The 27,517-nt window shown below is 52.1% G+C and overlaps 1 protein-coding gene across 2 annotated transcripts; it reads left to right on the forward strand.

The window, feature by feature from the left end:
- Positions 1 to 704: 704 nt before the first annotated feature.
- Positions 705 to 27,436, forward strand: Ncan (neurocan). 2 transcript variants are annotated; one of them, XM_075987276.1, is made up of 15 exons: positions 725 to 898; positions 4,697 to 4,776; positions 5,872 to 6,270; positions 7,544 to 7,718; positions 7,806 to 7,933; positions 8,248 to 8,541; positions 9,722 to 10,306; positions 11,056 to 12,243; positions 15,403 to 15,519; positions 16,615 to 16,728; positions 17,113 to 17,271; positions 18,621 to 18,703; positions 20,522 to 20,666; positions 21,565 to 21,747; positions 23,101 to 27,436. In XM_075987276.1, exons 2-15 carry the CDS (start codon positions 4,704 to 4,706, stop codon positions 23,229 to 23,231), a joined length of 3,774 nt encoding a protein of 1,257 aa, XP_075843391.1. In that variant the 5' UTR covers positions 725 to 898; positions 4,697 to 4,703; the 3' UTR covers positions 23,232 to 27,436. The 2 variants fall into 2 exon arrangements, with proteins under 2 accessions (XP_075843392.1, XP_075843391.1); XM_075987277.1 differs by lacking the exon at positions 4,697 to 4,776 and having other exon boundaries at positions 705 to 898.
- The last annotated feature ends 81 nt before the right edge of the window (positions 27,437 to 27,517 follow it).

Consider the following 27,517-nt stretch of genomic DNA (forward strand, 5'->3'; position numbering starts at 1 on the left):
GAGGGGTGGGTGAGGGGTGGGTGAGGGGTGGGTGAGGGATGGGTGAGGGGTGGGTGGGTGAGGGATGGGTGAGGGATGGGTGGGTGAGGGATGGGTGAGGGGTGGGTGGGTGAGGGGTGGGTGAGGGGTGGGTGAGGGATGGGTGAGGGGTGGGTGAGTGAGAGATGGAGCAAATGGCGTGGACATGGCTGGGCTGCTGGAGCAGTTCTGCAGTTCTCAGGCCCAGCTTCTGTGTGTGATGATTTAACATTTACTTATCTTTTGTGGGTGGAGGTCAGAAGACAAATCTCAGGGGTCACTTCTCTCCCTCTACCCTGTAGGTCCCAAGACTTGAACTCAGGTCCTCAGGTTTGGCAGCAGAAGCTGACACTGCCGAGGAGAGATTACTGGCTTTGTCGCACAGCTCTTTGCAGCCCTGTGACCAGTGGCTCCTCCGAGCCCATTTTTGTTCCAGGAGTACTTAACTGTACTTGGAGCCTTGGGCAGTCAGATTCGAACCTCTACTCTGCCCTTTCCCTCAGCGTGACCTTGGTACTCTTACCTCCCTGAGGCTCCGTTTCCCCACCTATAAATTGAAGCGAGAAGCCTCTTGAGGCTTACTGGGGCCATTTAATGGGGTTCCTAAGCGAGCAAAGAGAATGGGGGCGGAGTCTGGTGTAGGCTGTCCCTGGGCTGTGTCAAAGAGAGACGTGAAGCGAATCTCTGTCTGGGTGCCCTTACCAGCGTAGCTGGAAGCCTGGGGCTGCACATGCGCACAGCATACCTGTGGTCCTTTATAAGTGAGGAGGCTGAGCCTGGCATGCTGAGCACCGGGCGCAGGGCCTGGAGAAGCACCCGGATCCATCAGCGAGTCCTTTGTGCCCGGGGCCGTGGGGATGTGTCCGCGCTAAGAAGCCAGGTGTGGGGGGCCCGCAGAGAGGGGGGGCAACAAGGAATCGGACTTGGGGAGGACTGCCCAGAAGGAAGGCGAAGCCCTCCACTTGGATGGGGATGGGCAGGGGGCAGTGGGGGAGGGGATCCGAGTTTGGGGGGGGGCCGAGCGCATGAGGGGCAGTCTTAGGGTTGTGGGAACGGAGGTAGTCTTGAATGAAAGGATTCAATGAAAAGATTCTCCCGTGGGAAGGGTCCCTGGCTGCAGATAGTTGTCTGGATCAAGCAGGAGGCACTGGAAGCTAGGTCTACGGGAGGGGCACCCCGAATTTGGAAAAAAGACAAGGGCATCCTGCATATAACCCAGAGAATCTCGGGACTGGGTACCCCCGGTGTTTTAGCTGAGACACCCCGGGAATTTGAAGAGGGGACTTCCAATTTACAAGTGAATGGAGGGCTGCGGTGGGGAGTGTCTGCAGCTGAGTCTTGGTCAGGTCTCTGTCCTCTAACTGAATCCTGGCGGGGAAGAAGGCCCAGGCTGCCCCATCCTAAGGGGAGGGTATTTTTCTAACAGATGTGCAGTTGGGGTGCAGTCCCTTTTCCCAGCAAGCGTGTTAATGCTGGGTGTGGGTTCTGGTCTGCCCTGGATGGTCCTGCGGGAGACAGAGAATCCCCCAGTGTTGCACATCTCACCATCATGTCAGCCCTTCACATGGGCTTCATCCTAGTCTGTCTGAATGGTGCTAGAAGGGAGGGTACCCGCCACTGAGGTATTCAAGTGACTTCCATCCATACATCACAGTGTGGCTTTGTTCATTCTAAGTGTGGCTGGGAAGAAGCCAGGCTGAGGCAGGCCAGGGTGGGCAATGGCCCAAGCTGGGCATGTGGGGACCAGTTAGGAAGGGATGAATGCGTACACTGTGCCACCCCAGATCAGTGGCCCTTGGACATCCCCATGGGGAAATAGGGAAGATTTCCAGCCCTTTTGTTGGGGTCTTTGTGTGTCAACAGGCCATGAGGAGAGAAATATCAGGGTGCCTGGGGTCTCCTGTGGCTGATACAACTGCAGTTAGTCTTTTCTTTCAAAACTGTGGTGAGGGCCACATTACAGTGGTCATGCATTGGTCAGCAAGGCCATATGCATCCAACTCTGTACTCAGGGCTGGTGTGGAAGGAGCCAGCCAGGTGGTTGATCCATTGGGGCTTCAACAGAGGGCTCCAGACTGTGGGTGTCTTTGTGTAGAGCCTGCACGGGTTCTCTTTCTTAGTCTCCCTAGAAGTCGCCGTGTGTATCTCTCCTGAGTGTGTGTCTGCAGTGGGTTTTGTGAATAGGGACAGGTGACCCAGAGCTTGGGAGTTGCAGTGCGAGAGGCATGGCAGGGGTGAGGATCCCTAGCTTGGCTTCCTTTTTCCTCTACAGTATTCCATGTTCATGCCCGTGCACACAAACCTACTGTAAGTCTCAGGCCAGGAACCCACAGTGACTGCAAGTGCATGTGTATGAGTGTGTGTGGCTTTGCTCAGAACTAGAAATCCTCCAGATGCTCATGTTACTAATGTCCCCACATGGTAGGGTACAGACTGGGGTACCCTTGTCCAGACATAGCCTCCAGATGCACATGCAATCACCCAGCGACACTGAATGATAAGAGCCCAACTCCAACGCAGTGAAGAGACAAGAGATGGGTTGGGGTGCCTCCCCTCTCCCCTGCAGGCCCCTACTCGCATATACATGAGGCTAATGCATCATTCATAAGTGGGTGGGTCCAGACCTCAGCCCAAAGGCTGCCACTCAGCTCTGGCTGCCCAGGGAAGGAGGTATTTTAAGAGAAGCCTGTGGGTGTGTGAGGGTGTGAGGGAAAGGGAGAGGGAGGACCGTGAGGCTGACGTTTGTCACTGTGTTGGGCTACCTTGGGTTATTTTTAGGGTGTTCCCAAGGTTTTGTGTACAAAGAGCTGTTTTTAAATTTGATGTATTTTACAAGTCTTAGCTCACTCTTTCCAGAAAACTACAGAGGGTTTGGGCTGGATGAGGCTTATTTTACAGGTGGGGAAACTGAGTTATGGGGAAACAAGGTTCGTGGTGCAGAGTTGCATGCTGGGTAAGTCGGAAGAATGTGACATGGATTTTTTGGGGGATTGTTTTCCAGACAGGGATTCTCTGTGTAGCTCTGACTCTCCTGGAACTCACTCTGTAGACAGGCTGGCCTCGAATTCACAGAGATCCACCTGCCTCTGCTTCCTGAGTGCTGGGATTAAAGGTGTGCGCCACCATACTCTTTTTTTTTTTTTTGAGACTGGGTATTATGTATAGGTTGACTCTACACCCATCGATCACTCATTGATCCTCCTGCCTCCACTTCCTAAGTGTAGGATGGCAGTCTTTGGCCACCACACCCAAATGAAGTCAATTATGTGGAGAGGGCTGAGGAGAAAGAGAATGAGTGAACACATCTTTCTGGCCTTGATCTCCCCTAGATTCTTACGGGGTGATCTCAGTCACTAGTGTACCTCGCATTGGCTTAAGGTTCCCAGGGAGAAGAAATGGGATGGCCTGGGTTGAAGTTAGAGTTTGTAGGCATTTACAAGTTGGTAGCCTGTGCTTTACTGAGCAACCCAAAACCAACAGCTAGCCTTCTCTGGGTGCTGAGGCGGGTCAGCTTTACACCTCAGAGTTCAGCACCAAGGACAGGTCCGCACCGGGGAGGAGAACGGGGCGGAGCTGTGCTCTTCGAGGCCTCTTGGAGACCTCACGCACAAGGGCCTGCTCTTCTCTGATAGCCTGAAGGGCCGGTTTGCAAGTGTCCCTATGACTTCCCCTCTCCAGTTTCCTTTGAGCCCCTGGAAGGGGTCTGAGTTGAGAGAGAAGCAAAGTTTAGTTGAAGAATCCCTGGGGAATGGATGTATTTCGGCACACGAGGTAGACCTTGCTCACGGGCAGTCAGTAGTTACTGTATACCAGGTGGGACATGGCCCCTCTGGAGGGGATGGCCAGGACAGAGGAAGTGTCAGCTAGGAGAAGTGGGCCTGGGAAGAACCTGAGGACCCCCAGAAGGATGAGGACCCATTGCTTCCCTTAGGAGCCCAGTCTGATGGTGAGAACTGACTTGAGAAACAGGATTTCAGACTTGGCAGTGTGAAGTTTAATGATAATATTAGCCATAGCTAAAATGTTCTCCTTTAAACCAAGTTGCTCAAAACACTGTGTATGAGTTGATGCATCCATCCCTTCCAGCCAGCTGTTATCCTCATCTGACCCACAAGGAAGGGAGGCAGAGAGAAGCTAAGCTCCTTGCTAAAGTCACACAGCAAGGCAGAGGCAGAGGACTTGCTCTGCAGATCATGGCGGCCTGTGCATTCGGTCCCCACCCCTCCAGATCTGAGATGTGAGATCATGTGAGCCACCAAACCCACCCAACATGGAGTGATATGCAGGACTAGAGCCCCAGGCTCACATGTGCTCAGTGGGGTACAGGGTCGGGGACTAGAAGTGGGGCCCCCCAGGAGAATGGCAAGGGCTGGGAAGAGAACCCAAGGCCTATGTAAGCCCGGAAGATGCAGGGCCAGAACCTAGGCCTGTGAGCTCAGCAGGTGTCCTACCGCTAATCTGCACCCTGCCTCACTGCTTGGGTTCTCAACTGAGATGCTTGCCGTTCAGATCCTGCCAGCATGGCCTCTGCTTTCTTGCTCTGTGACCTTCGGTGACATGCTGGCCTTTCTGAGTTTTGATTCCTTATTCTTGCATGAGCCATCTGGTTCTTTCATGTTCAAGGTTGGGGGAGGGTCTGTGCCATGACTCACCCTCCCTCCCTCTGCTTTGCTCCTAGCTCCAGCATGGGGGTCGCATCTGTCTGGGCCTCCAGCCTTCTGGTGCTGAGACTGTTGCTCCTAGTGACTGGGGATCAGGGTGAGTGGGGCTCTTGGAGTGGGGGTCAGCCGGATGGGATGACGTTTTTTCATTTCAGAACCTTCTCCTGCTGCTTCTCTAGCTGGGCCTACAAAATAAAACGAGAAAAGCTGAAACCGTTTTCTGAGCAGTGAAGAAGAAGCAGGACACCTGACAGGTGTTTTTAGTGGCAGCCGCAGAGGCTGGAGGACGCCTCTCACTGTCTTTTGCTGAAACAATCTGAAGAAGAAAGGTGGGGGAGAGAGAGAGGCAGGTGGGAAAGGGAAGGAAGATCTCTGTGCCTCCCCTAGAATCTCCCCCAGTGGCGTCAATCCCAGGCTTTATGAGTCCCTTGTTGAGTTTCTCTGTGGCCATAGGCAGAAATATTTATTTCTCTGATCTTCCGTTTCTCAGTGTCCCTGAAAGACAAACCATTGCCACTACAGATGGTTGTGGGAATTCAGTGACTTGACTGGGCACACCCGTGTAATCCCAGCAGCTGGCCAATAGAGCAGGAGGAACAGAAGTGCAAGATCATCCTGAGCTGTATGCTAAGTTTGAAGCTAGCCTGTGCTACAGGTGACTCTGTCTAATACCAGAAGAAAAAGGAAGGAAATTACCCTATAAACACTGCTTCCAATGTCTGCCTCTGGCTTAACTTTTGAGGCTCAGAGAAGGAAAGTGACTTTCCCAAGGCCGCACAGCAAAGCAGCGATAATGACAACCATAGCTCACCCATATGAGAAGCCTTTGGAATTCTCCCACAAGAGGCAGAGCCTGAGTGGTCTGGCCCGGTGGTCCCTTCTTGCACTGTTACACTGCATGGGCAGCCTGGTCTCTCTGTAAAGAAGGGTTAGTGAAGCTGGGCATGGTGGTGCACGCCTTTACTTCCAGCACTGGGGAAGTAAAGGCAGGAGGGTCTCTGTGAGTTTGAGCCAACCTGGTCAATGTGGTGAGTTCCAGACCAGCCAAGCCTACATAGTGAGATACTGTCTCAATACACAAAATGAAGAGTTAGTGAAAGAAAACTGAAAGAAAAAAGCTAACCCGTGAAAGCAAGAAATGTCAGTGTTCTGCTGGCCCTCGCCACTGATTCAGGTCCTCTTTCCATCCCAGACACACAGGATACCACTACCATGGAAAAGGGGCTTCACATGCTGAAGTCAGGGTCGGGACCCATCCGTGCTGCCCTGGCAGAGTTGGTAGCCCTGCCCTGCCTCTTTACCTGGAAGCCACTGCTAGGCACCCTTCGAGACATTCCTCGGATCAAGTGGACCAAGGTTCGGACTGCATCAGGCCAGCGACAGGATTTGCCCATTTTGGTGGCCAAGGACAATGTGGTGCGTGTGGCCAAGGACTGGCAGGGACGGGTGTCATTGCCTGCTTACCCCCGACACAGAACTAATGCTACCCTTCTGTTGGGGCCGCTTCGGGCCAGCGACTCTGGGCTATATCGCTGCCAAGTAGTGAGAGGTATTGAGGATGAGCAGGATCTGGCAACTCTGGAGGTGACAGGTGAGTTGGCATCAGGTAATGGGTGTGGCCAAAGATGAAAGAGGAGGGACCTAGGATGAGGCTAGGAGGAGGGGCCCAGGAATTCTAGGAAGAGTGTCAAAGGAAGAAAAAGGAAGCTGGAAAGAGAGGGTCTGAGGATGGAGAGGAAGGTGCTCAGGACAGAAGGGCTACTGTGAAAAGGTGGGGATATTGCAGAGGAGCCAAGTATAGATGATGAGGTGCTAAAATCGTAGGGGATAAAACAGAAGACGGGTGGCTAATCATACAAGGGGAGCCCTGAAGATGAGGGGCATTGTCCAGTGCAGGGAAGGTCCTCGGATAGACTGAGAGGCACTGAGGATGGAAGGGGAGGACCAAGCCTGAGATCCAGCCCCTGAGGTTCATCTTACAAGTCATCCTATGGTTGGTAATCCCACTCAGGATGCAGAGGCAGATGGCCTCTGTGAGTTTGAGACCAGTCTGGTTTACAGAGCAAATTCCAGGACAGCTAGGACTGCATAGAGAAACCCTGTTTCAAAACAAAACAAAACAAAAAACCTTTTTAATTTTAAATTTTCTGTGCATAGATACTTTGCTTGTATATTGTGCACCATGTGTGGCGTTGGGTGCCACGGAAACAGAAGAGAGGGTGCAGGATCCCATGGAACTGGAGTTAAAGATGGTTGTGAGTCACCATGTGGATGTTGGGACCATGTGGATCTGAGACCTCTGGAAGAGCAAAAATGCTCTTAAACCTTGTGGTCATCTCTCTAGACCTTTTTAGATACAAATCTTTTTAGAAGGTTAAGTGAGTCTATCTTTAAAGTGTCAGTTAGACACTGTGTGAGAGCGTGTGCCCAGCTCTCACATTGTGCACCCTACAATCCAGGGTGATCTCTGTTTTCCCAACAGATTAAGAAAAACTGATCTGGGTGTGAGGGTGAGCTCAGAAGCAGACGTGCATGGGGCTTTGTGGGTCTCAGTCCAGCCTGGTTTAAGTGAGACAATGTTTTTTTCTTTGCGTGAGTGTGTGTGTGTGTGTGTGTGTGTGTGTGTGTGTGTGTGTGTGTGTGTTTCATTGTTCTTTTTGAGACACAGTCTCACTATGTAGCCTTGGCTATCCTGGAATTCACTCTATAGACCAGGCTGGCCTCGAACTCCTAAGTACTAGGGTCAAAGGCATGCCACACCACACCCGATGAGACCCTGTCTTTAAAATGTCTGCTCGGGAGAGGTCTGTTCTCCAAGATTCCGCCATAAGTCTCTCTCTGGCTGCCTGGCACTTACCCCACAGGAGTCGTGTTCCACTACCGGGCTGCCCGGGACCGCTATGCGCTGACCTTCACTGAAGCCCAGGAGGCCTGCCGCCTGAGCTCTGCCACCATCGCCGCCCCAAGGCACCTGCAGGCTGCCTTCGAAGATGGCTTTGACAATTGCGACGCGGGCTGGCTCTCAGACCGCACGGTTCGGTGAGGGAACCCTGAGACTAGGGGTTGATCCTGAAGAAGAGGTTTCCCAGAGCACAGGTCTGATAGCCACTCCCCTCTCGTCGTCAGGTATCCAATCACTCAGTCGCGTCCTGGTTGCTATGGTGACCGCAGCAGTCAGCCAGGGGTTCGGAGCTATGGGAGACGCGACCCACAGGAACTTTACGACGTCTACTGCTTTGCCAGAGAGCTAGGGGGTAAGGCAAGCTTGGCTGGGACCCCACGGCCGCCTGTCCCTGAGTGTCAGGTGCTTTCCCAATCCCCGTATTTCCCTAAGCCCACATGACCTTCTCTGAAGTCACAGTGCCCTCCAAAGCTGCACCTGGAACCGGGCCATCTCTCCCTGAGTGTCAGGTGTTCTTCCTGCCCTCAGGTCCTGCTAAGTATCCTTAAAGCTCTCCAGAGCTGGAGCCAGAACCTGGACCACCTGTCCTCTGAGCCTCCCATCCTCAGTTCCGAGCGTCCCTTTTTCTCCTACCCCTTCCTGACCTCCACCCTATCCTTCTCCCAGGCGAGGTCTTCTACGTGGGCCCCGCCCGCCGACTGACCCTGGCAGGTGCGCGGGCACAATGCCAGCGGCAGGGTGCGGCGCTAGCCTCGGTGGGGCAGTTGCACTTGGCCTGGCATGAGGGCCTGGACCAGTGTGACCCCGGATGGCTGGCAGACGGCAGCGTGCGCTACCCGATCCAGACGCCGCGCCGGCGTTGTGGTGGCCCAGCCCCGGGTGTGCGCACTGTATACCGCTTTGCCAACCGCACTGGCTTCCCTGCGCCTGGAGCACGCTTTGACGCCTACTGCTTCCGAGGTGCGTTATGATTGAACCCCAGGGGCTGAAGGCCACGCCCACTAGAGCCATTTGTCTGGAGCCACCCTTCCTGGGTGTGTGTCATCCAGACTGGTCCCCAATTGGGAGTGTCTTACTAAGCCTTACCCCCAGGTGGTATCTCTGCCTGACCACATACACCTGGGCTAACCTCTGCAGCTACTTGTGGGTTGTGCGTGTGTTCCCTTGGAACCACAACCCCCCCCCCCCCAACAGAAAAGCTTGGTTATTGCCACATCCCTTGGGTTGGTCCCCTTGAGATCACACACACCCCCGAAAGTGCATGACGAAAACCATGCCTCCATAGGCGTGACCCATCACCTGCATTAAGGAAACCACTTGCCACTAGCATGGTCCCTTGGACTCATTCAGGAGTCGGTGAAGGCCAGATGCCAGAATCATTGGTGGAGGCCACAAGAACCATTGAAGGTTGGCATGCTCCATGTGGAGTCTTCTGTGGACAAGCTTGTAGAACAACTTTCATTTGTTGGTTTTTCTTGAGAAAAGGTCTCAGTGAGCAGTTCTGACTAGCTTGGACCTCCTTTTGTAGACCAGGCTGCGTCTGTAGTTCAGCTGGTCAAGCACTCACCTTACAAACACAAGTCCCCGAGTCCTGTCCCATCATCAAATAAAGCCAAGGGTGGGCCTGAGGGCCTGAGACGAAGAGGCAAAAGAATCAGATTTTTTTTAATATTTATTTATTATGCATACAATATTCTGTCTGTGTGTATGTCTGCAGGCCAGAAGAGGGCACCAGACCTCATTACAGATGGTTGTGAGCTACCATGTGGTTGCTGGGAATTGAACTCAGGACCTTTGGAAGAGCAGACAATGCTCTTAACCACTGAGCCATCTCTCCAGCCCAAGAATCAGAAATGTTAAAATTATCCTGGGCTATCTAGTCAGTTCAGGTCAAGCATGGGCTATCTAGTCAGTTCAGGTCAAACCTGGGCTTTATATTGATTTTCCAGGTTAGCTTGGGTTATAGCCAGACAAGAAGACACAGAACTAGTGGGGAGGGCTCTGAAGAAGGTTGTATTCTCCCTCATGGGCCTATTTCCTGAGATGTCTTAACCTAGAAATCCCACCCTGGGTGGGGCTCCACAACATAGGCACTCTTCTGGCTGTGCCTGGGCCACCTCAGCTTCTGCTTTTTCTATAGCTCATCACCTTACACCACAACACAGAGACCCAGAGATTCCCTCTTCTGGAGATGAGGGGGAGATTGTGTCAGCAGAGGGGCCCCCAGCCCAAGAACTAGAGCCCAGTCTGAGGGAGGAGGAGAAGGCAGCACCCGACTTCCAGGAGCCTCTCATGTCCAGCGGAGAAGATGAAGCCCTGGACTCGACGTGGATACAAGAGCCTCGGAAGACCCTTGGCCCTACCCCAGGGGGTCCCACACTGGCTTCATGGCTGCTTGCAGGTGCCACAAGCTCCACAGGTGTCCCCAGCCCCAGCAGCATGGCCGTGGATATGGCAGAGACAACACTCTCAGGCACACAGGTGACCTCCACCTCCATGGCGAAGAGGGGCCGCTTCAAAGGGTTAAACGGTCGACACTTCCAGCAACAGGGCCCAACAGGCCAACTGCTTGGAACAGCAGAGGCCAGTGCCCAACTTCCTACTCTGGAATTTACTGCTGGTTCCCTGGGGCCTTCTGTATCCAAGGAAGTCTCAGAGAGTGACCAGAGCCATGGTCACAGTCCCTGGGCCATTCTGACCAATGAAGTAGATGTGCCAGGGGCAGGTGAGTAACTTGGGAGCAAGGGAGGGTGAGCACAGACACACATTGTTCCAGCACCCCAACCTTGCCCCTAGTCCTGCCTCCAAATTCCCATTTTGTTGTGTGTATGTATGAATGTTTAAATGAGTGTGTGTGTAAGTTGTGTGACTGTGTGTGGTGTGTGAGTGAGTGTGGGTGCGCACACAAGCCAGGGAGACCAGAGCTTCAAGTGTCTTCCTTTATGGTCCCCCACCTTAGTTTTTGCGACAGGGTCTCTCACTAACCTGGGCGCCCTCTTTGGCTACACTGGGGACCACCTGGCTCCACTCCCCTTTTGGATTCCCCTGGACTGGAGTGAAGACCCGGGCTGCCATGGCCATCTGTTTTGTGGGTACTGGGGCTCCGAGTCAAGTCTTCATGTCTTCACAGCAAACATTATGCTGAGTTTTGTGTTTTGAGGCAGAGTCTTGCTCTGTACCCAAGGTTTGCCAGGAACTCAAAGCAGTCCTCCTGCCTGGGTCTCCCCGGCACTAGGACGGCAGTGCTGACACACTGGCCTTTATTGTCTGTGTGCTGGGGATGACTCTGCAGCCCAGATCCCCCAATTACACAGAACAGGCTTGTGCACCGCACCTGCTCAGTGTGTTTCTGGGGGCTGCGCCTCTATGGAGTGCAAACTGGCCTCAACTGTTTATCCTCCTGCCTCCGTCTCCCACGTGGGATCATAAATGCTTGCTGCCAGGCCAGCTAACATGACGCTTTTGATGTCACAGGTTCCCTTGGCAGCAGGAGTCCACCAGAGTCCTGGATGTGGTCCCCGTCTTCAATCTCACCTACTGTCAAGAGCACTGAGAATGGCCTTGGCCTGAAGCCAAGGACAGCTGAAGCCCCCAGTGTGAAATCAACCACCCACCACCTGCCCTGGTCTCCCTCGGGGCCCTCTCTCCCTCCCTCCAGTCCTGCAGAGGCCCCAACTGTTGCCTTCCCTGAGGCACCCCCTGATGGCACCTCTCCAGACTTCCCCTTTATAGCCATGCTTCGTGCCCCCAAATTGTGGCTGCTGCCACACTCCACATTTGTCCCCATTGTGACCCCCATTCTGCCCTCCCCAGCTTCCCCACAGGATGGGGGTGACACCGCTGCCAGGCCTGTCAGCTTTGGAGCTGAAGACCTCGAAATGCTGTCTCAGACCACCATGGATGCCCCAGTTGAAGCCAACCACAAATCCCCTGCTGCAGATTCTAGAGAAACTGGGGGGATCAGCTCCGTCCAGGCTCCCAAGCACCCCATCTCTGGCCAGTGGGTGTCCTTGAACTCTAGTAATGTGACTACCAATCCCATCTCCCCTGATGCTGGCATCCTGGGGACCGAGTCTGAGGTCTTGGACATATCAAGGAGTCCCACATCTAGTGGACAGGCCACTGTGGGCAAGGTGCTGGCCACCTGGCTACCACTGTCCAGTCAAGAACTGGACTCTAGTTCCCAGTCCTCACTGTTGGGAGACCATGGAGTCACTGTGAGCATGGAACCCACAGTGGCCTTGGCAGGAGGCACCACCAAGGGCCCTCTGAAGGCCATCATGGAACTGGTCCCTAGAGGTGCTGATGCCACTTGGGGGTCTGAACCCAAAAGTTCCTTTTCTAGCACCCTTGTGGCTGTGAGTTCAAGGATGCCCACAGAGACCTCCACAAGCTCCAAAGGTCACCCAGAGCTGCAGGACCAGACAGTAGCCCAGGGGTCACCAGGGCCTCCTGGCAGTCCGCCTTCTCTTCCATGGTCATCCCTGACCTCCAACATGGATGAAGCAGCCTCGGTCTCCTCAGGGGAACTCACTGGGATGTGGGACACCCCCAGCACCCTAACACCTGTGTCCTTGGGCTTGAAAGAATCAGATCTGAATGTTGTGGCCAAGAGTCCAGGATTGGAGGACTTCTGGGAAGAGGTGGCCAGCGGGCAGGAGGGTAAGTTCTGGATTCTACATCTGTCCCAGTGCAGCCAGGACCTGAAACTGGAGGTCGGGGGTTCTCTGAGCAGAGGAAATGCCCTGGGAAGGCTGGGATTTCTAGCAAAGGATGGCGCTAGAAGTCAGGAGGCAAGTTACATTGGTCTTCTGTGTTGTGCTGTGCTGGGGGCTCTGGCTGGTATGGACTTGACTATGTAGACAGGCCGGCCTTGAGCTCACAGAGATCCTCCTGCCTCTGCCTTCTGAGTGCTGGGATTAAAGGCGTTCATCACCTTGTATGACTAACACTGAACACTTCTAACACTCAAGGAATGTGGTCATTGACCAAAACATAGGCTCCATGAAGAACTGGGGGGGTTGGATTTGGGGGAGTTCGGTTTCCAAATATCCAGATCACTTTGAGGGACAGGGCAGTGTGATGCCAGGAGCCTGCCTTCAACAGCTTCACTGTGTCTGGAAGACAGCTGGATCTGGTTTCATCCCAGGCAGGGTGGGCAGAAACTAGAACTGGAATGACTCAGTCATGAAGATGTCAGGGGCTAGAGCCATGAAGAGAGCGGGAGGTGGGAGCAGGCTCAGTGGCCTTCTGAATGCTGGAGTAGCAGGTGTATGCCACATGCCCAGTGTCTTAGTCGCTGCCCTATTTCTGTGATGAGCACAATGGCCAGGCAACTCACATAAAAGAAAGCATTTAATTGGGGCTTACAGTTTCAGAGGTTCACCATGGCAGCATGAATGGTGTTGGAACAGTAGCTGAGAGCTACATCCTGGTATACAGATAGAGAGAAGAAACTGGGCCTGGCATGGGCATTTTAAAACCTCAAAGCGCATCTCCAGTGACACACCTCCTCCAACAAGGCCACACCTCCTAATCCTTCTCAAGCAGTGCCAGTCCCTGCTGATTAAGCATGCAGATCTATGCACCTAAGGGGGCGTTCTTATTCAAACCCCTACACGCAGCTTGTTCCTTAAAGTTCACTCATTTATCTTTTTTTTTTTTTTTTTTTTTTTTGGTTTTTCGAGACAGGGTTTCTCTGTGGCTTTGGAGCCTGTCCTGGAACTAGCTCTTGTAGACCAGGCTGGTCTCGAACTCACAGAGATCCACCTGCCTCTGCCTCCCGAGTGCTGGGATTAAAGGCGTGCGCCACCACCACCCGGCTTACTCATTTATCTTTTATTATGCGCATGCAAGGGCACACACGTGTAAGTGCACAGTTGAGCAGATACATGTACAGCCCAGAGGTGCCTACCTTCAGGCGTTGTCCATCCTGTTTGTCTAGTTTTTAATCACCATCATTAACATGCCATGGCACTCTTGTGCAAGTCAGAGGACAATTTTGGGACTGGGCTCCCTCCCACCATGTGGGTTCCAGGAATCAAACTCAGATTGTCAGCTTTAGCATTGACCCCCTTCAGCTGCTCATCCATCATGCCCATTCTCCAGTTCATATTTTGGAGACAGGGTCTCTTATTGGCCTATGAACTTGCCAATCAAGCTAGATTGGATAGTCAGTGAGCCCCTGGGATCCCTCTGTCTCCATCTCCCCAGAGCTACGACAGCAGACACTGCACATGTGCCTAGTGCTCATGGGGATCCCTTAGAGCCAGTGCTACCAATGGTTGTGAACTGCCACGTGCATGCTGGGAATCAAAGTCCTCAGAACAGTGCTCATAACTGCTGAACAATCTTTCCAGCCACTTCCCACTGTGAGACAGGATCTCACTCTGTAGACCAGGCTGGCCTAGAGATCTCACCAACCCTTCTGCCTCAGTCTCCTGGGTGTGAGGACTATGGGCATGTGTCCCCATTCCCAGGCAGATTGGTCCAACTTTGTAACATCTCATGGGACAAGCTCTTGTGTGGTTCTCACATTACTCGAAGGGAGACTGAGGCATGGAGTATCTGAGTACCTAGCATGTTCCCACAGCTGTGGCTGGAACTGGAACTAGGACAGAGAAACAAACCCAAAACCAGAGCTTGTGAGTTGGGCTTGGCACACACCTGCCATCCCAGGTAAAGGCAGGGGGCAGGGAGCAGGGGTCAACCCCAGGAAGAAGTTCAAGGGCAGCCTGTATGAGACTACATAAAGGACGGAGTGGGGGAGAAGGGCAGCAGGAAGGCGGGAAGGAAGGAGCATTAAAGGCAAAGGAGCCTGTGTCTCTGGCGTTAGCCGGCAAGAGGCTGAGTGCAGGGTGTGCAATCGACCAGTGGCAGCTCGGGCTGTGAGAGGCTGTGGGGAAGTGGGTCTCTGAAAGTAACAACATCTGGAGGAAAATTAAATAGAGGATGTGCAGCCAGGACTCTGGGTGGTGGAAGTTGAAGGGGTGGCATAACACCCACGGCACAAATGCTAATAAAGCCAAAAATACACTGGCTCAGCTGATTCAGTGCCAGCCGTAGGCAGGAGTCATGGCGGGGCAACCTGATGGCTGTCATTGTTGCATGCCACCCTCTGTCCCAGCATACTTGCATGGGGCTGGAACTTCAGCAGGCACATCGCACAGACCAGACCCCCGTTTCCAGTGTCACTGCTCAGGGACAGATGTTTCAGCTACTACAGGACAGCTAGGTGTCCCCCAATGTTCAGTTAGCCAGCAGTGATTGCATGCCTGCTGTGTTCTGGCACACTGATATTCTACAACATTCTCTGAGCAGTCAGATTGACATGTAACTCATAGAACTGCATACGTCATCTCGTTTTAATTAATTTAAGCATAAATGAGGTGTGTGACTGCCATATGGGGTGTCACTGCTCTCAGAGAGAGAGAGAGAGAGAGAGAGAGAGACAAAAAGCAGCAAACACAGAAGGAACCTGGCAGGGTTAGTGAGAGGGTTCAGTGGGCAAAGGTGCTTGCTGCCAAGGCTGGGGATGTGAGTTCAAGCCCTGAGACCCACATGGTGACAAAGAGAATTAACTCCTACAATTTGTCTTCTGGTCCCTGGGTAAACATATTGGACTGATGAGTCTAGTGTGACCTGGAAGAGGACTTTGCTGAGTAGGATGTCCCACAGATGCTGTGGTGGAGTCACGGAAGTGGTAAGGTCTTTATCACAAGCATGGGAGCCATTGTTCACTGGCGAGTCAACAGAGGGGAAATGTCTGGATTCCATGACATGGTGGCCAGTCCGTCCTCACACTGCCTATCCATTCCACAGACCCTACAGATCCCTGTGAGAACAACCCTTGCCTGCACGGGGGCACCTGTCGAACCAACGGCACCATGTACGGCTGTAGTTGTGATCAGGGCTATGCCGGGGAGAACTGTGAAATTGGTGAGTGTCCCACCCCAGAACACTGTCCTGTCCCTTGTGCTTTGAGTCTGGGCAAATCAACCAAAATTAGCTGAGCCCAAACTAGTTAGCTGAAGGCTGCGTCCTGGGGGCTGTAGCTCAGGAGAGCCATTTCCCACTCTTTGCTCAACTTCACAATCACACTAGGAATTATAGAGTCATAACTAAAAACACAAATGAGGGCCAGGCATGGCGGTGCACACCTTTAATCCCAGCACTCAGGAGGCAGAGGCAGGTGGATCTCTGTGAGTTCGAGGCCAGCCTGGTCTACAGAGAGAGTTCCAGGACAGCCAAGATTATATAGAGACGTAGAGAGTTAAAGAGACCCTTTCTTAAAAAAAAAATCCACAAAAAAACCCAAAATATATATCATTTTAAAAATGTTTTATTTTAGCTGGGTGGTGGCAGCACATGCCTTTAATCCCAGCACTCGGGAGACAGAGGCAGGAAGATCTCTGTGAGTTCGAGGCTAGCCTGGTTTAAAGAGCTAGTTCCAGGACAGGCAGAGTTACACAGAAAAACTCTGTCTCAAAAAACAAAACAAAACAAAATAAAAACCAAAAAACAAAAATAGGGATGGAAAGATGGCTCAGTGTTAAGAGCATTGGCTGCTCTTCCAGAGGACCAGAGTTCAATTCTCAGCAATGACATGGTGGCTGACAGGTCTCTGTAATGAGATCTGGTGCCCTCTGCTGGTGGGCAAGTGTACATGCAGGCAGAACACTGAATACATAATAAATAGATAAATCTTTTTTTTTTAGTTGTATTTTAAAAATCCAAGACAGTGACAACTGAGTAACAAGATTGGCCTCAGACGCACACAGGATGCACCCTTGTGTGTGTGTGGGGTGACACAGGATGCACCCTTGTGTGTGGGGGGGGTGACACAGGTTGACCGAATGCTCGAGTCGCGCTTTCCTGTCTGGTGGTGTCTGCTGCACTCATGCTTGCTAGCGCTCTCCTCACAGCTGCAGGGCCATCCTGCCCTCCCTAGGGGTGTCGGGGGCTGGTTCCACCTGTGGGCTGGGAGCTGAGTGGAGGCTGACCTCTGACCTCTATCCACTCCGTGTCTCACAGACATTGACGACTGCTTGTGCAGCCCCTGCGAGAATGGAGGCACCTGCATTGATGGGGTGAATGGCTTCACCTGCCTCTGCCTCCCTAGCTATGGGGGCAGCCTGTGCGAGAAGGGTGAGTCCCCGCTCCTGAGTCCCGCGGGGTGTCAATTAGCTTATTATTTATTTCATATAGTTAAAAATTTTAAGTTACATTTTAAAAACTTATATGTTTTGTGTATGAGCATGGTATGGGGCATACAGACGGATGATATCGGGAAACCTTGCGGTACTCCTTTCTCTCCTGTCATCATGTCTAGTCTGCTCCGTGGGCTTGGTGGCAAGCATCCTTAGCCTTGTCTACTTACGTATCTTGCTGGCCCTATTTTTTTAATTGAAAAAGTTTTTGATTAATCTATTTTGTGTGTGTGGGTGCTGTGGCTGCATGTATGTCTGGGCATAATGTGTGTTGCATCCTGGGAGGTACCAAGCCCCCCTCACATTCCTGTCCCACCCCCAGATACAGAGGGCTGTGACCGTGGCTGGCACAAATTCCAGGGTCACTGCTACAGGTACTTTGCCCATCGGCGTGCCTGGGAGGATGCAGAGAGAGACTGCAGGCGCCGGGCTGGCCACCTGACAAGTGTCCACTCACCAGAAGAGCACAAGTTCATTAACGGTAGGGACAGTGCAGTGATCTGGGGCGGGAGCTTGTCCCTCGACCAGCGCACCACTCGGGAGTCCTGGAGACTCCCTGGCTCCCTGGTGGACCACATGTCTGTTAAGTCCTGTGTAAGTTCCCTGATGCCCCCCAAATATTCTCTACATGCCTATTATCTCCCTCACTCTTTTTTTAAAAAATTAAATTTATTTATGTTTTATGTATGTGCATTCTGCATGCCAGAGAAGGCATCAGATCCTATTACAGATGGTTGTAGCCACCATGTGGGTGCTGGGAATTGAACTCAGGACCTCTGGAAGAGCAGACAGTGCTCTTAAACACTGAGCCACCTTTCCAGCCCCCTCTCCCCTACTCTTGTTAGGTCCTGAGAATGCAGTGAGACAAGTGTGTCCTTAGAAAGTGATGTTTCCGGCGGCAGAACTTCAACCATCAAGCACATGTCTAATTTGGATAATGTGTGACTACAGATTTGATTATTTCTATGTTTATTGTATTATTCTATATAATAATTATTATTTAATTTTTGTTTTGTTTCGAGACAGGGTTTCTCTGTGTAGCCATGGCTATCCTGGAACTCGCTCTGTAGACCAGGCTGGTCTCAAACTTAGAGATCCGCCTGCCTCTGCCTCCTGAGAGCTGGGATTAAAGGCGTGCGCCACCACCCCAGCTTTATTTTCAATACTGTAGGAATTGACAAATAGAGCCAGGGCATGGACTTGGGGCATCTGGTCCTCTGCAGAGAGTGGCACTCGTTACTGTAGCTGCCGTGCGTTTCTTCACATGGCACTGACCCTGTCCCTCTGGACCCTCTCCTTGTTCAGTGTTTGGTTCACTGGTCAACACGTCTCACCATCCATGGTCTGAACTGGCTTCTGGTTTGGGTTCCTCACCGCTCTGTCCCTCTTGCCCCAGCCAGCACTACTCCAGGTGACCGACAGGGCCTGTGCACATTTGTCCTTTCTGGCTGCCCAGTTCCCCTTCCCTCACATGGCCGGACAGGTCTTCCTCACCTCTGTAAGCCCACCTCCAGGCTGGGAACACTGTGGCCTTTCCTGCCACAGTACATAACCTACAGAAACTGCACGTGGCCGAGGGTGGGCCTCTCCTTCGTCCACCTCCTCCCTCCGCAAGGCAAGCCCTCCGGCTCAGGCCTCCTGGCTCCCAGGTCCACATGTCCTTCCCGCCCACCCCTTGCTGCCCTCTGCTGTCCGCAATGCTCACTCTCACAGGCCCCACCCTGTGTGGTTCTCCCCAGCCTCCTCTAGGCTGGCAGAGAAGGCCTCTGGACATCTTCCCTTCTCCTTCAGCCCAGGGAGGAGCATGCTTTCATAGTCCTCCGTCCACAGGTTTTGGCCATGAGAACTCGTGGATCGGTCTGAATGACAGGACAGTGGAGAGGGACTTCCAGTGGACAGACAACACAGGACTGGTGAGTGGCAGGTTCCTGTCCTCACACTGCTAAGCCCCAGTGGTCCCAGTTTACCCTCCCGTGGAGCAACCACTAGTGGGCATCAATGGTCCTCAGAAGTTCTGGGGTGTGGCTTGGCAGAAGAGTCCTGCCAAGAGTGCTCCAGTGAGGGGCTGGGGTTGTGGTTCAGGGGTGGAACCCCTGCCTAGAATCCCCCAGTGAGGGGCTGTGGGCGTGGCTCGACCTGGCTTACATCCAGTTCCATCCCAGCTGTAAAATATGAAGAAATACACAACACTGAAGTAGCGTGGTTATTGTGGTTTGTGGTGCTTTTCTGACATCCCAGCCCTTGGGCGGCTGAGGCAAGAGGAGCATTGCAAGCGGGAGCTCTAGCTGCGGTGCCAAGTGCGTTGTAAACCAGTCATTGTTGCGCAGCTGAGCCCTGGCTCAACAAGCATCAGCAAGCAAAGCATCATCAATGCTGACTGCCTGAAACAAAGCCTGCAGAGGAGCTGTGGGGGAGGCAGGGCAGGTAGCGTGTGCCAGGAGCCACACAGGCAGAATGAGGAATTATTTTTTCCTGAATTGGCGTAGAATTTTGGTTTGTCGTGATGCAGTGGTGACGATTACATACACTAAGATGGCAGTGACGCCATGAACCACGGCTTTAAAACGGTTTACATGGGCTCGGTGAGACGGCACAATGGGTACAAGTTCATTGCCAAACCTGATAACTTGAGTTTGATCCCTCGGGATCAAAGAAAAGAGGGGACTTCCAAAGGTACGTGCTATGTGTGTCCCCTTCTGAAATAAATAGTTTTTTGGGGAAAAATTTTTTTGAGACAGGGTTTCTCTGAGTATCCCTGACTGTCCTAGAACTCACACTGTAGACCAAGCTGGCCTTGAACTCACAAACAGAGATTTGAGTTTGCCTCTGCCTCCTGAGTGCTGGGATTAAAGGTGTGTCTTACCATGCCTGGTTTAAATAAACAAATTCTTTTTTATTTACTTATTTATTTAATGCGCAGGAGTGTTTTGTCTGCTTGCGTGTCTGTGCACCAAGTCCATGCAGTGCCCTCAGGGGCCGGAAGAACTGTAGTTACAGACAGTTGTGAGCCTGAGAAACAAACTCAGGTCCTCTGAAAGAGCAGCCAGTGCTCAACTACTGAGCCACCTCTCCTGCCTAAAAATTTTAAATGTAGTAAAAATACCTTTAAAGAGGCCAGGCAGTGGTGGTGCACGCCTTTAATCCCAGCACTTGTGAGGCAGAGGCAGGTGGATCTCTGAGTTCGAGGCCAGCCTGGTCTACAAGAGCTAGTTCCAGGATAGGCACAGGAGAAAGCTTGTTTCAAAAAACCAAACAAACAAGAACAAAACCTTTAAAGGCATGTTTCATGGTATACATACACTACCACAATTTGTAAACTACGCATTTCTTCTTGCTCCCATGAGATCTGGCCCTGCCCACTCTCTGCCAACAAGCAGTCCCACCACCTGGCATTGACTCCATCCCTGCCCCTGGGCCTTTGCACATGTTGTTCCCTGGGCTTGGAACTCTGTCCCCTGCCTGCCTGCCCTTCTGCTTTAGCACTTCCTGTTGTCCCTGGGGGAAGCCCTCCTGTACTTCCAAGCAGGGGTCACCAATTTTTCCAACTGTTTACCTAAGACTGATGCTCCTGGAGAGCTGGGAAGACTACAGAGGAGGCAAGAGAAGGCTGCTGTGCCCTCCCAGTAGAGATAGCCAGTGTCTGTTGTGGGGGAGGGGTCTGGCCACAGGAAGTGCCAGGACCTGGGCTGACACACAGGCACCAGAATGAACTCAGCTCTCTCTTTCCAAAGCAATATGAGAACTGGAGGGAGAATCAGCCAGACAACTTCTTCGCGGGTGGAGAGGACTGTGTGGTGATGGTGGCACACGAGAGTGGGCGCTGGAATGATGTCCCCTGCAACTACAACCTCCCCTATGTCTGCAAGAAGGGCACAGGTACTGTGCACACCCCTTCCCACTTTCCTTCCAGACACTTGAGGTTCTTTTTTTGTAACCTGATTATTTCCCATTAATTCCTTGGCATTAGTGATTCTTTTTTCTTTTCTTTCTTTTTTTATATATTTATTTATTATGAATACAGTGTTCTGTCTGCATGTATGCCTGCAGGCCAGAAAAGGGTGTCAGATCTCATTACAGATGGTTGTGAGCCACCATGTGGGTGCTGGGAATTGAACTCAGGACCTTTGGAAGAGCAGCCAATGCTCTTAACTGCTAAGCCATCTCGTCAGCCCCCTTTTTCTTTCTTTTTATTTTGAAAAATTTTTAAAAATATTTATTTACTTATTATGTATTCAATATTCTGTCTCTGTGTATGCCTGAAGGCCAGAAGAGGGCACCAGACCTCATTACAGATGGTTGTGAGCCACCATGTGGTTGCTGGGAATTGAACTCAGGACCTTTGGAAGAGCAGGCAATGCTCTTAACCGCTGAGCCATCTCTCCAGCCCTTAAAATTTTTTTATTTGGTTTTTCAAGACAGGGTTTCTCTGGGTAGCTTTGGCTGTCCTGGAACTCACTGGACCAAACTGGCTTTGAACTCAGAGTGGTGGGATTAAAGGCGTGTGCCACTGAGCTAGTTTCTTAGCACTCTTTACATATGAAGGAAATAATTGTATGTATTCTGTCCACTTTTTTTGTGCTTCAGTTTAGTCTTGTGCCTTGTGCCCTAGGGAGTGGGTTTTGTCCAGAAGATTTCACACTCCCCCCAGGAGTTCCTGGTTTAGGTACAAAGCAAGAGACAGGCACAGTCATGTGGAATTCCCTGAGCTCAGAGCTCTGCAGAGGGAGGGCCCCCATTTGACAAGCTGTGTCACCCTCAGCCTCTCTGTCCCCAGTGCTCTGTGGTCCCCCTCCAGCAGTGGAGAATGCCTCTCTTGTTGGTGTGCGCAAAGCCAAGTACAGTGTTCACACCACTGTGCGGTACCAGTGTGACGAAGGGTTCTCCCAGCATCACGCAGCCACTATCCGCTGCCGGAGCAATGGAAAGTGGGACCGGCCCCAGATTGTCTGCACCAAACGTAAGTACTACATCCAATAATCTGTCCCTGACGAGGTTCCGGGTGTTTATAGGTCCTGTCTCTGCATAGTGGAACAGCATCATCTGTCACCTCCACAACGCGGAGGCTGAGGCAGGAAGATTACAGTTTGAGGTCAGCCTGGGCTATTGCATGAGACCCACAGGAAGAAAAAAGCTAAGCTGAGGGCGGGACTCAGCGGGTAGAGGAGTCAGGGCTCCATTTCCAGACGCCTGTCCTCCTAGCACTCAGGAGGTAGAGGCAAGAGGATCAAGAATTCAAGTTCATCCTCTGCTATAAAGTAAGTTTAAGGTCAGCCTGAACTATGTGAGGCTCTGTCTTAAAAAAAATGTCTTCCTTTGGCCTGTGGCCCAGCAGTGGTGGCACACGCCTTTAATCCCTGCACTCAGGGGCAGAACTAGGCCATCCTGTCTACAATTTATTTGAGTTCCAAGACAACCGAGGCTGTTACACAGAGAAACTGTGTCTTGACAAACAGAACAAAACAAAACAAAAATCCTCATGGTGATGCAGTCTTACAGAGAAGTGAAAACTCACCAGCCCACCTGGTGCTTTGGTTTGTGTTTTTGAGACAAAATCTCATGTAGCACAGTGTGGAAGTTGGGATGTGCAGCCAAGGCTCTGGGCGTTGACCCTGTGCTCAGCTACTCTGAGACTGGTGCAAAGGGGCTGCAGATGTCAGGCCAGCCTAGGCTACAGAGTGTGACCACACAGTTCAGGTATGGAGCTCTTTTGGTAAACTAAGCCACATTTCCAGCCCTCACCAAATTGGATTTTGTTTTGGTTTTCTGTTTTTTGTTTGTCTTGTTTTAATTTTCAAAACAGGGTTTTTGAGAGATGGCTCAGAGGTTAAGAGCACTGGCTGCTCTTCCAGAGGTCCTGAGTTCAATTCCCAGCAACCACATGGTGGCTCATAACCATCTGTAATGAGATCTGGTGCCCTCCTCTGGCATGTGGGCATACATGGAGGGAGACTGTTGTATACATAATAAATAAGTCTTAAAAAAAAAACAAAAAGCAGGGTTTCCCTGTGTAGCATGGCTGTACTGGAACCTGCTCTGTAGACCAGACTGGCCTCGGACTCAGAGATCTGCCTACCTCTGCCTCCTGAGTGCTGGAATTAAAGGCGTGTGCCACTGCCACCTCTCTTGATTCTTTGTTTTTTTTTTTTTTTTGAGACAGTCTCGTAACGCAGCTCTTGGCTGACCTTGAACTCAGTTCTTCCTGCCTCTGCCCCTGAAAGCCGCCAAACCAGGCCTGCCTGTATTTTTTCTCTTTTCATCCCCCTGAGGAGGCCAGTGACATCTAACCACCATCTCTTTCCCATCCCTGCAGCCAGGCGATCACATCGGATGCGTAGACACCACCACCACCAGCACCGACATCACAATCCTCGCAAGGAGCACAGAAAACACAAAAGACACCCAGCGGAAAACTGGGAGAAGGACGAGGGGGATTTCTGCTGAAAACCCAGGCTAAGCAAGCACACACTCCCACACCTCTTCCAGAGCATTCTCCTGGGAAGCCAGAACCCAGACACCCACGGGAGAGAGGGTGGGAACACCCCTGAGACCCACACCCCTGCAGTCCTCTGTACAAAGCTCAGATCTCCCCTTCCTTCCCTCCTGAGGTCCTCCTGGGAGTGACCAGGGTGGTCAGGCTGAGCCTCTAGGAGTATCTCCCAGTCACAGGAGAGGGGATCCTGGAGACTGGCTGCTAAAATTCCAAGAGTCTGTGTGTGTGTTCTGGGAGTAGCTTTCACACCAGAGATTCAGGCTTAGTAAACGGTAAACCATCCTAAATCCAGGGTGAAGCTTTGACTCAAGGTCACTGGATTTGAAAGTGAGGCTCAGAAGACCACAGTGCAAACATGGCCTGTTCTATCTTCACCTGGGATTGACCCCAAGGGCGGTCTTTGATCTGTGTGGCTTTCTTTCTTCTTCCTTCCCCCAACCCTCCATCTCCCCCATCCCCATAGACTAGCCTGGCCTTGAACTCACTATTGCAGCCAAGGATAATTCTCTTGCTATGCACCACCATGCCTGCCCGGTTCATTTGGTGCTGCAGACGGGACCCAGGGCCTCACGAGTACAGCAAGTGCTCTCTCTACTAACTAAGCCCTGGTCTTTGGTCTTGGTGCATAATCTAGTGTGGACCTCTGTGTGCTGAAGTGTAGTGATGTCTCTTAGAGCCACTGGCCTCCTCAGCTTCTGGGGGGAGATTACTCAGATCAGTGGGGAGGGGCAGTATATTGCTGGCCTCCCTCCAGGTCGAGTGGGGTGCTGAGCCACAGTGCTTTTGTTTTGAGACAGGGCTTCACTGTGCAGCCCTGGCTAGCCTGGAAATTGCTATGTAGACCAGGCTGGCCTGGAACTCAGCGATTTGCCTGCCTCTGCTTTCTGGGATTACCATGCCTGGCCTTCTCTTGTTTATTGACATAGGATATCATTCTATAACCCAGGCTGGATTTCAGCCCACAGCAATCCTTTCTCAGGCATCTGAGTGCTGGGATGACAGACATACACTGTCGTGTGGTGGTTTCATGGGTTTGTGATGACAATCTCCCACACCCATGTGTATAGAAATGTGGTCTGGCTGCCACTGCCTTCCTCGCCTTCCATCTCTCAGGGAGACAGATAACCTCCTGCCTGGACCAAAACCTTTCTACAGACCTCAGTAAATCCCCTGCCTTAGGCCCTACCCTTGCCCTACCGCCTCCTATCCCCACACCTTGTCAGCGGGCTCCTTGTGGTCCCGTTGTAGAGAGGAGTGGTGTTAGGTGTTAGAAGTGACACACACACATCCGTCTCACACTTGTAAGATGTGACAGAGCCCACTTATACTCCCTCTTCCCATTTGCACCTCAGAAAAGACTTCCCCAAGCCAGGGGTGGGGTTCATCACCCAGCGGGGCCAGAGATTTGTCTCCACTTTCAGGCCCTCCAGTCTGGATTTAAAACCTGTGAATTTGTGTTAAAACCACCACGTGGAGCTTGACCACAGCTCAGCCGGTAAAGATGCTAGCCGAATAAGCCTGAAGAAGCAGTTTAATCTCTGCCACCCATGTTTCAGAAAAGGAAAGCCAGGAGGAGTGACATGAATCTGTAATCCCAGTATTCGTATTGTGAGAGGCGGGCAGAGACAGCAAGTTTGTGAGCCAGCTGGCCTGGAGGGTGTAGCATGGCAGAAACAAGTGGAAGGCCAGAGCCAGCTCCTAAAGGTCATGTGACCTTCACATGCAACACGAGCAAGCACAAGCCCCCACCAGTACAAACCCAGCACCACACACACTGCACAAGCACAAAGTAAGTAAGATTTTCAAAATGTGTGGGACCTGGTCTGGAAGGGCAGGGGCAAATGCTTAGCCAGACCCGCACAAGGTCCTGGGTTCCTTCCCCAGCTCTTCCTAAGCAAGTGTAAGTATGGCCTACTCGAGGGATCAGTACGAATGGAACTGTGTTTACTGAGCCTTCATCCCTCGTGGAGGGTAATGAGAGCCTGGGGCAGTTACTGAGTAAAAGTCACCCAAGTCGTTGTATCATTGCCCTCAATTCCTCTCGGCAGCCTAGGTGGCCCTTGGTCTCCCATTTTACACATGAAGGTAGTGAGGTTTCAATACTAGAGGAAGGATTTTGTTCTGTGCATTGTAATTAGTGTAAAGTTGCTTTGCTTTTTAAACAGGGCCTCATGTATTCCAGGTTGGCCTGGATGTACTGTGTAGCTGAGGATGACCTTAAATTCCTGATTTTCCTGCCTCAGTTTCCCAAGTGCTGGAATGATAGGTGTGCACAACTATAGTTGGTATATACAGTACTAGGAATGGAACCCAGAGTTTTGTGCATACTACCTAAGCTGCAGGCACTGCACCCACTGAGCTGCAAGCACTGCACCCACTGAGCCGCAAGTACTGCACCCACTGAGCTGCAAGCACTCTATCTACTGAGCTGGTAGCATTCTACCCACTGAGCTGCAAGCACTCTACCCACTGAGCTGCTAGCATTTTACCCACTGAGCTGCAAACACTGCACCTACTGAGCTGCTAGCATTTTACCCACTGAGCTGCAAGCACTGCACCTACTGAGCTGCAAGCACTGCACCCACTGAGCTGCTAGCACTCTACCCACTGAGCTGCAAGCACTCTATCCACTGAGCTGCAAGCACTGCATCCACTGAGCTGCAAGCACTCTATCCACTGAGCTGCAAGCACTGCACCCACTGAGCTGCTAGCATTCTACCCACTGAGCTGCAAGCACTCTATCCACTGAGCTGCAAGCACTCTACCCACTGAGCTGCAAGCACTCTATCCACTGGGCTGCAAGCACTGCATCCATTGAGCTGCAAGCACTCTATCCACTGAGCTGCAAGCACTGCATCCATTGAGCTGCAAGCACTCTATCCACTGAGCTGCAAGCACTGCATCCATTGAGCTGCAAGCACTCTACCCACTGAGCTGCAAGCACTCTATCCACTGAGCTGCAAGCACTGCATCCATTGAGCTGCAAGCACTCTACCCACTGAGCTGCAAGCACTCTATCCACTGAGCTGCAAGCACTGCATCCATTGAGCTGCAAGCACTCTACCCACTGAGCTGCAAGCACTCTATCCACTGGGCTGCAAGCACTCTATCCACTGAGCTGCAAGCACTGCATCCATTGAGCTGCAAGCACTGCATCCACTGAGCTGCAAGCACTCTATCCACTGAGCTGCAAGCACTGCATCCACTGAGCTGCAAGCACTCTACCCACTGAGCTGCAAGCACTCTATCCACTGGGCTGCAAGCACTCTATCCACTGGGCTGCAAGCACTGCATCCATTGAGCTGCAAGCACTATCCACTGAGCTGCAAGCACTGCATCCACTGAGCTGCAAGCACTCTACCCACTGAGCTGCAAGCACTCTACCCACTGAGCTGCAAGCACTGCACCCACTGAGCTGCAAGCACTGCACCCACTGAGCTGCAAGCCCTGCACCCTCTGAGCTGCTAGCACTCTACCCACTGAGCTGCAAGCATTGCACCCACTGAGCTGCAAGCACTGCACCCACTGAGCTGCAGGCACTCTTATCAGCTATTCTATAAACACTATCAACTCAGCCCCATTCCCAAACCCTGGTATTCATTTGTGCTTCAAACTTTGCTTTGTGTATGGAGGAAAAGATTGACCTCTTTACTGGCCCATGAACACACACACACACACACACACACACACACACACACACACACACACACGTAGGCTTGGGATTGGTTGAGAAAAGTGAAGTGAATCCTGATCATAGTGGCCCCTGCTGGGAAAAGTCTGGCCTCTGGCTGTGGCTGGGAAGCTGCCCGCAGCTGTTTTCTTACTAACATTTCATGGTTCAGAGTGGGGAGAACCCTAGCCAAGCCCTTGGCGATCCCAGGCAGGGGACTGGGGATGTGGCTGCTTGGGGCTCAGTGCTGTGCCCTGACCCAGTCCTGCTCCAGGAATGGAGGGCCTTTGGCATTTTCTGTTGTGGAGATTCGTCTTCTGCTCCTTCCCTCTGCGGCCATGTGTGCAGCAGAAGTGTGGCGGTATGTGAGAATGGCCCCAGGTTCTGCTGGGTTTTCTCTCGGGGCTTCGAACTTCCGTGAGTCTGTGCAGACACTGTGGATGTTAATGGACTTCTTTGGACATTTTAATAAAATTTTTAACAGTTCATTTTGCCTGTGGCCCCCTGAGACTGTCTCTCACCCATTCACCTGTCTGGTATTATTCTTTGGGCCCCTGTGTTTCTTTG

Source organism: Microtus pennsylvanicus, chromosome 9, assembly GCF_037038515.1.
Source record: "Microtus pennsylvanicus isolate mMicPen1 chromosome 9, mMicPen1.hap1, whole genome shotgun sequence".
NCBI lineage: Eukaryota > Metazoa > Chordata > Mammalia > Rodentia > Cricetidae > Microtus > Microtus pennsylvanicus.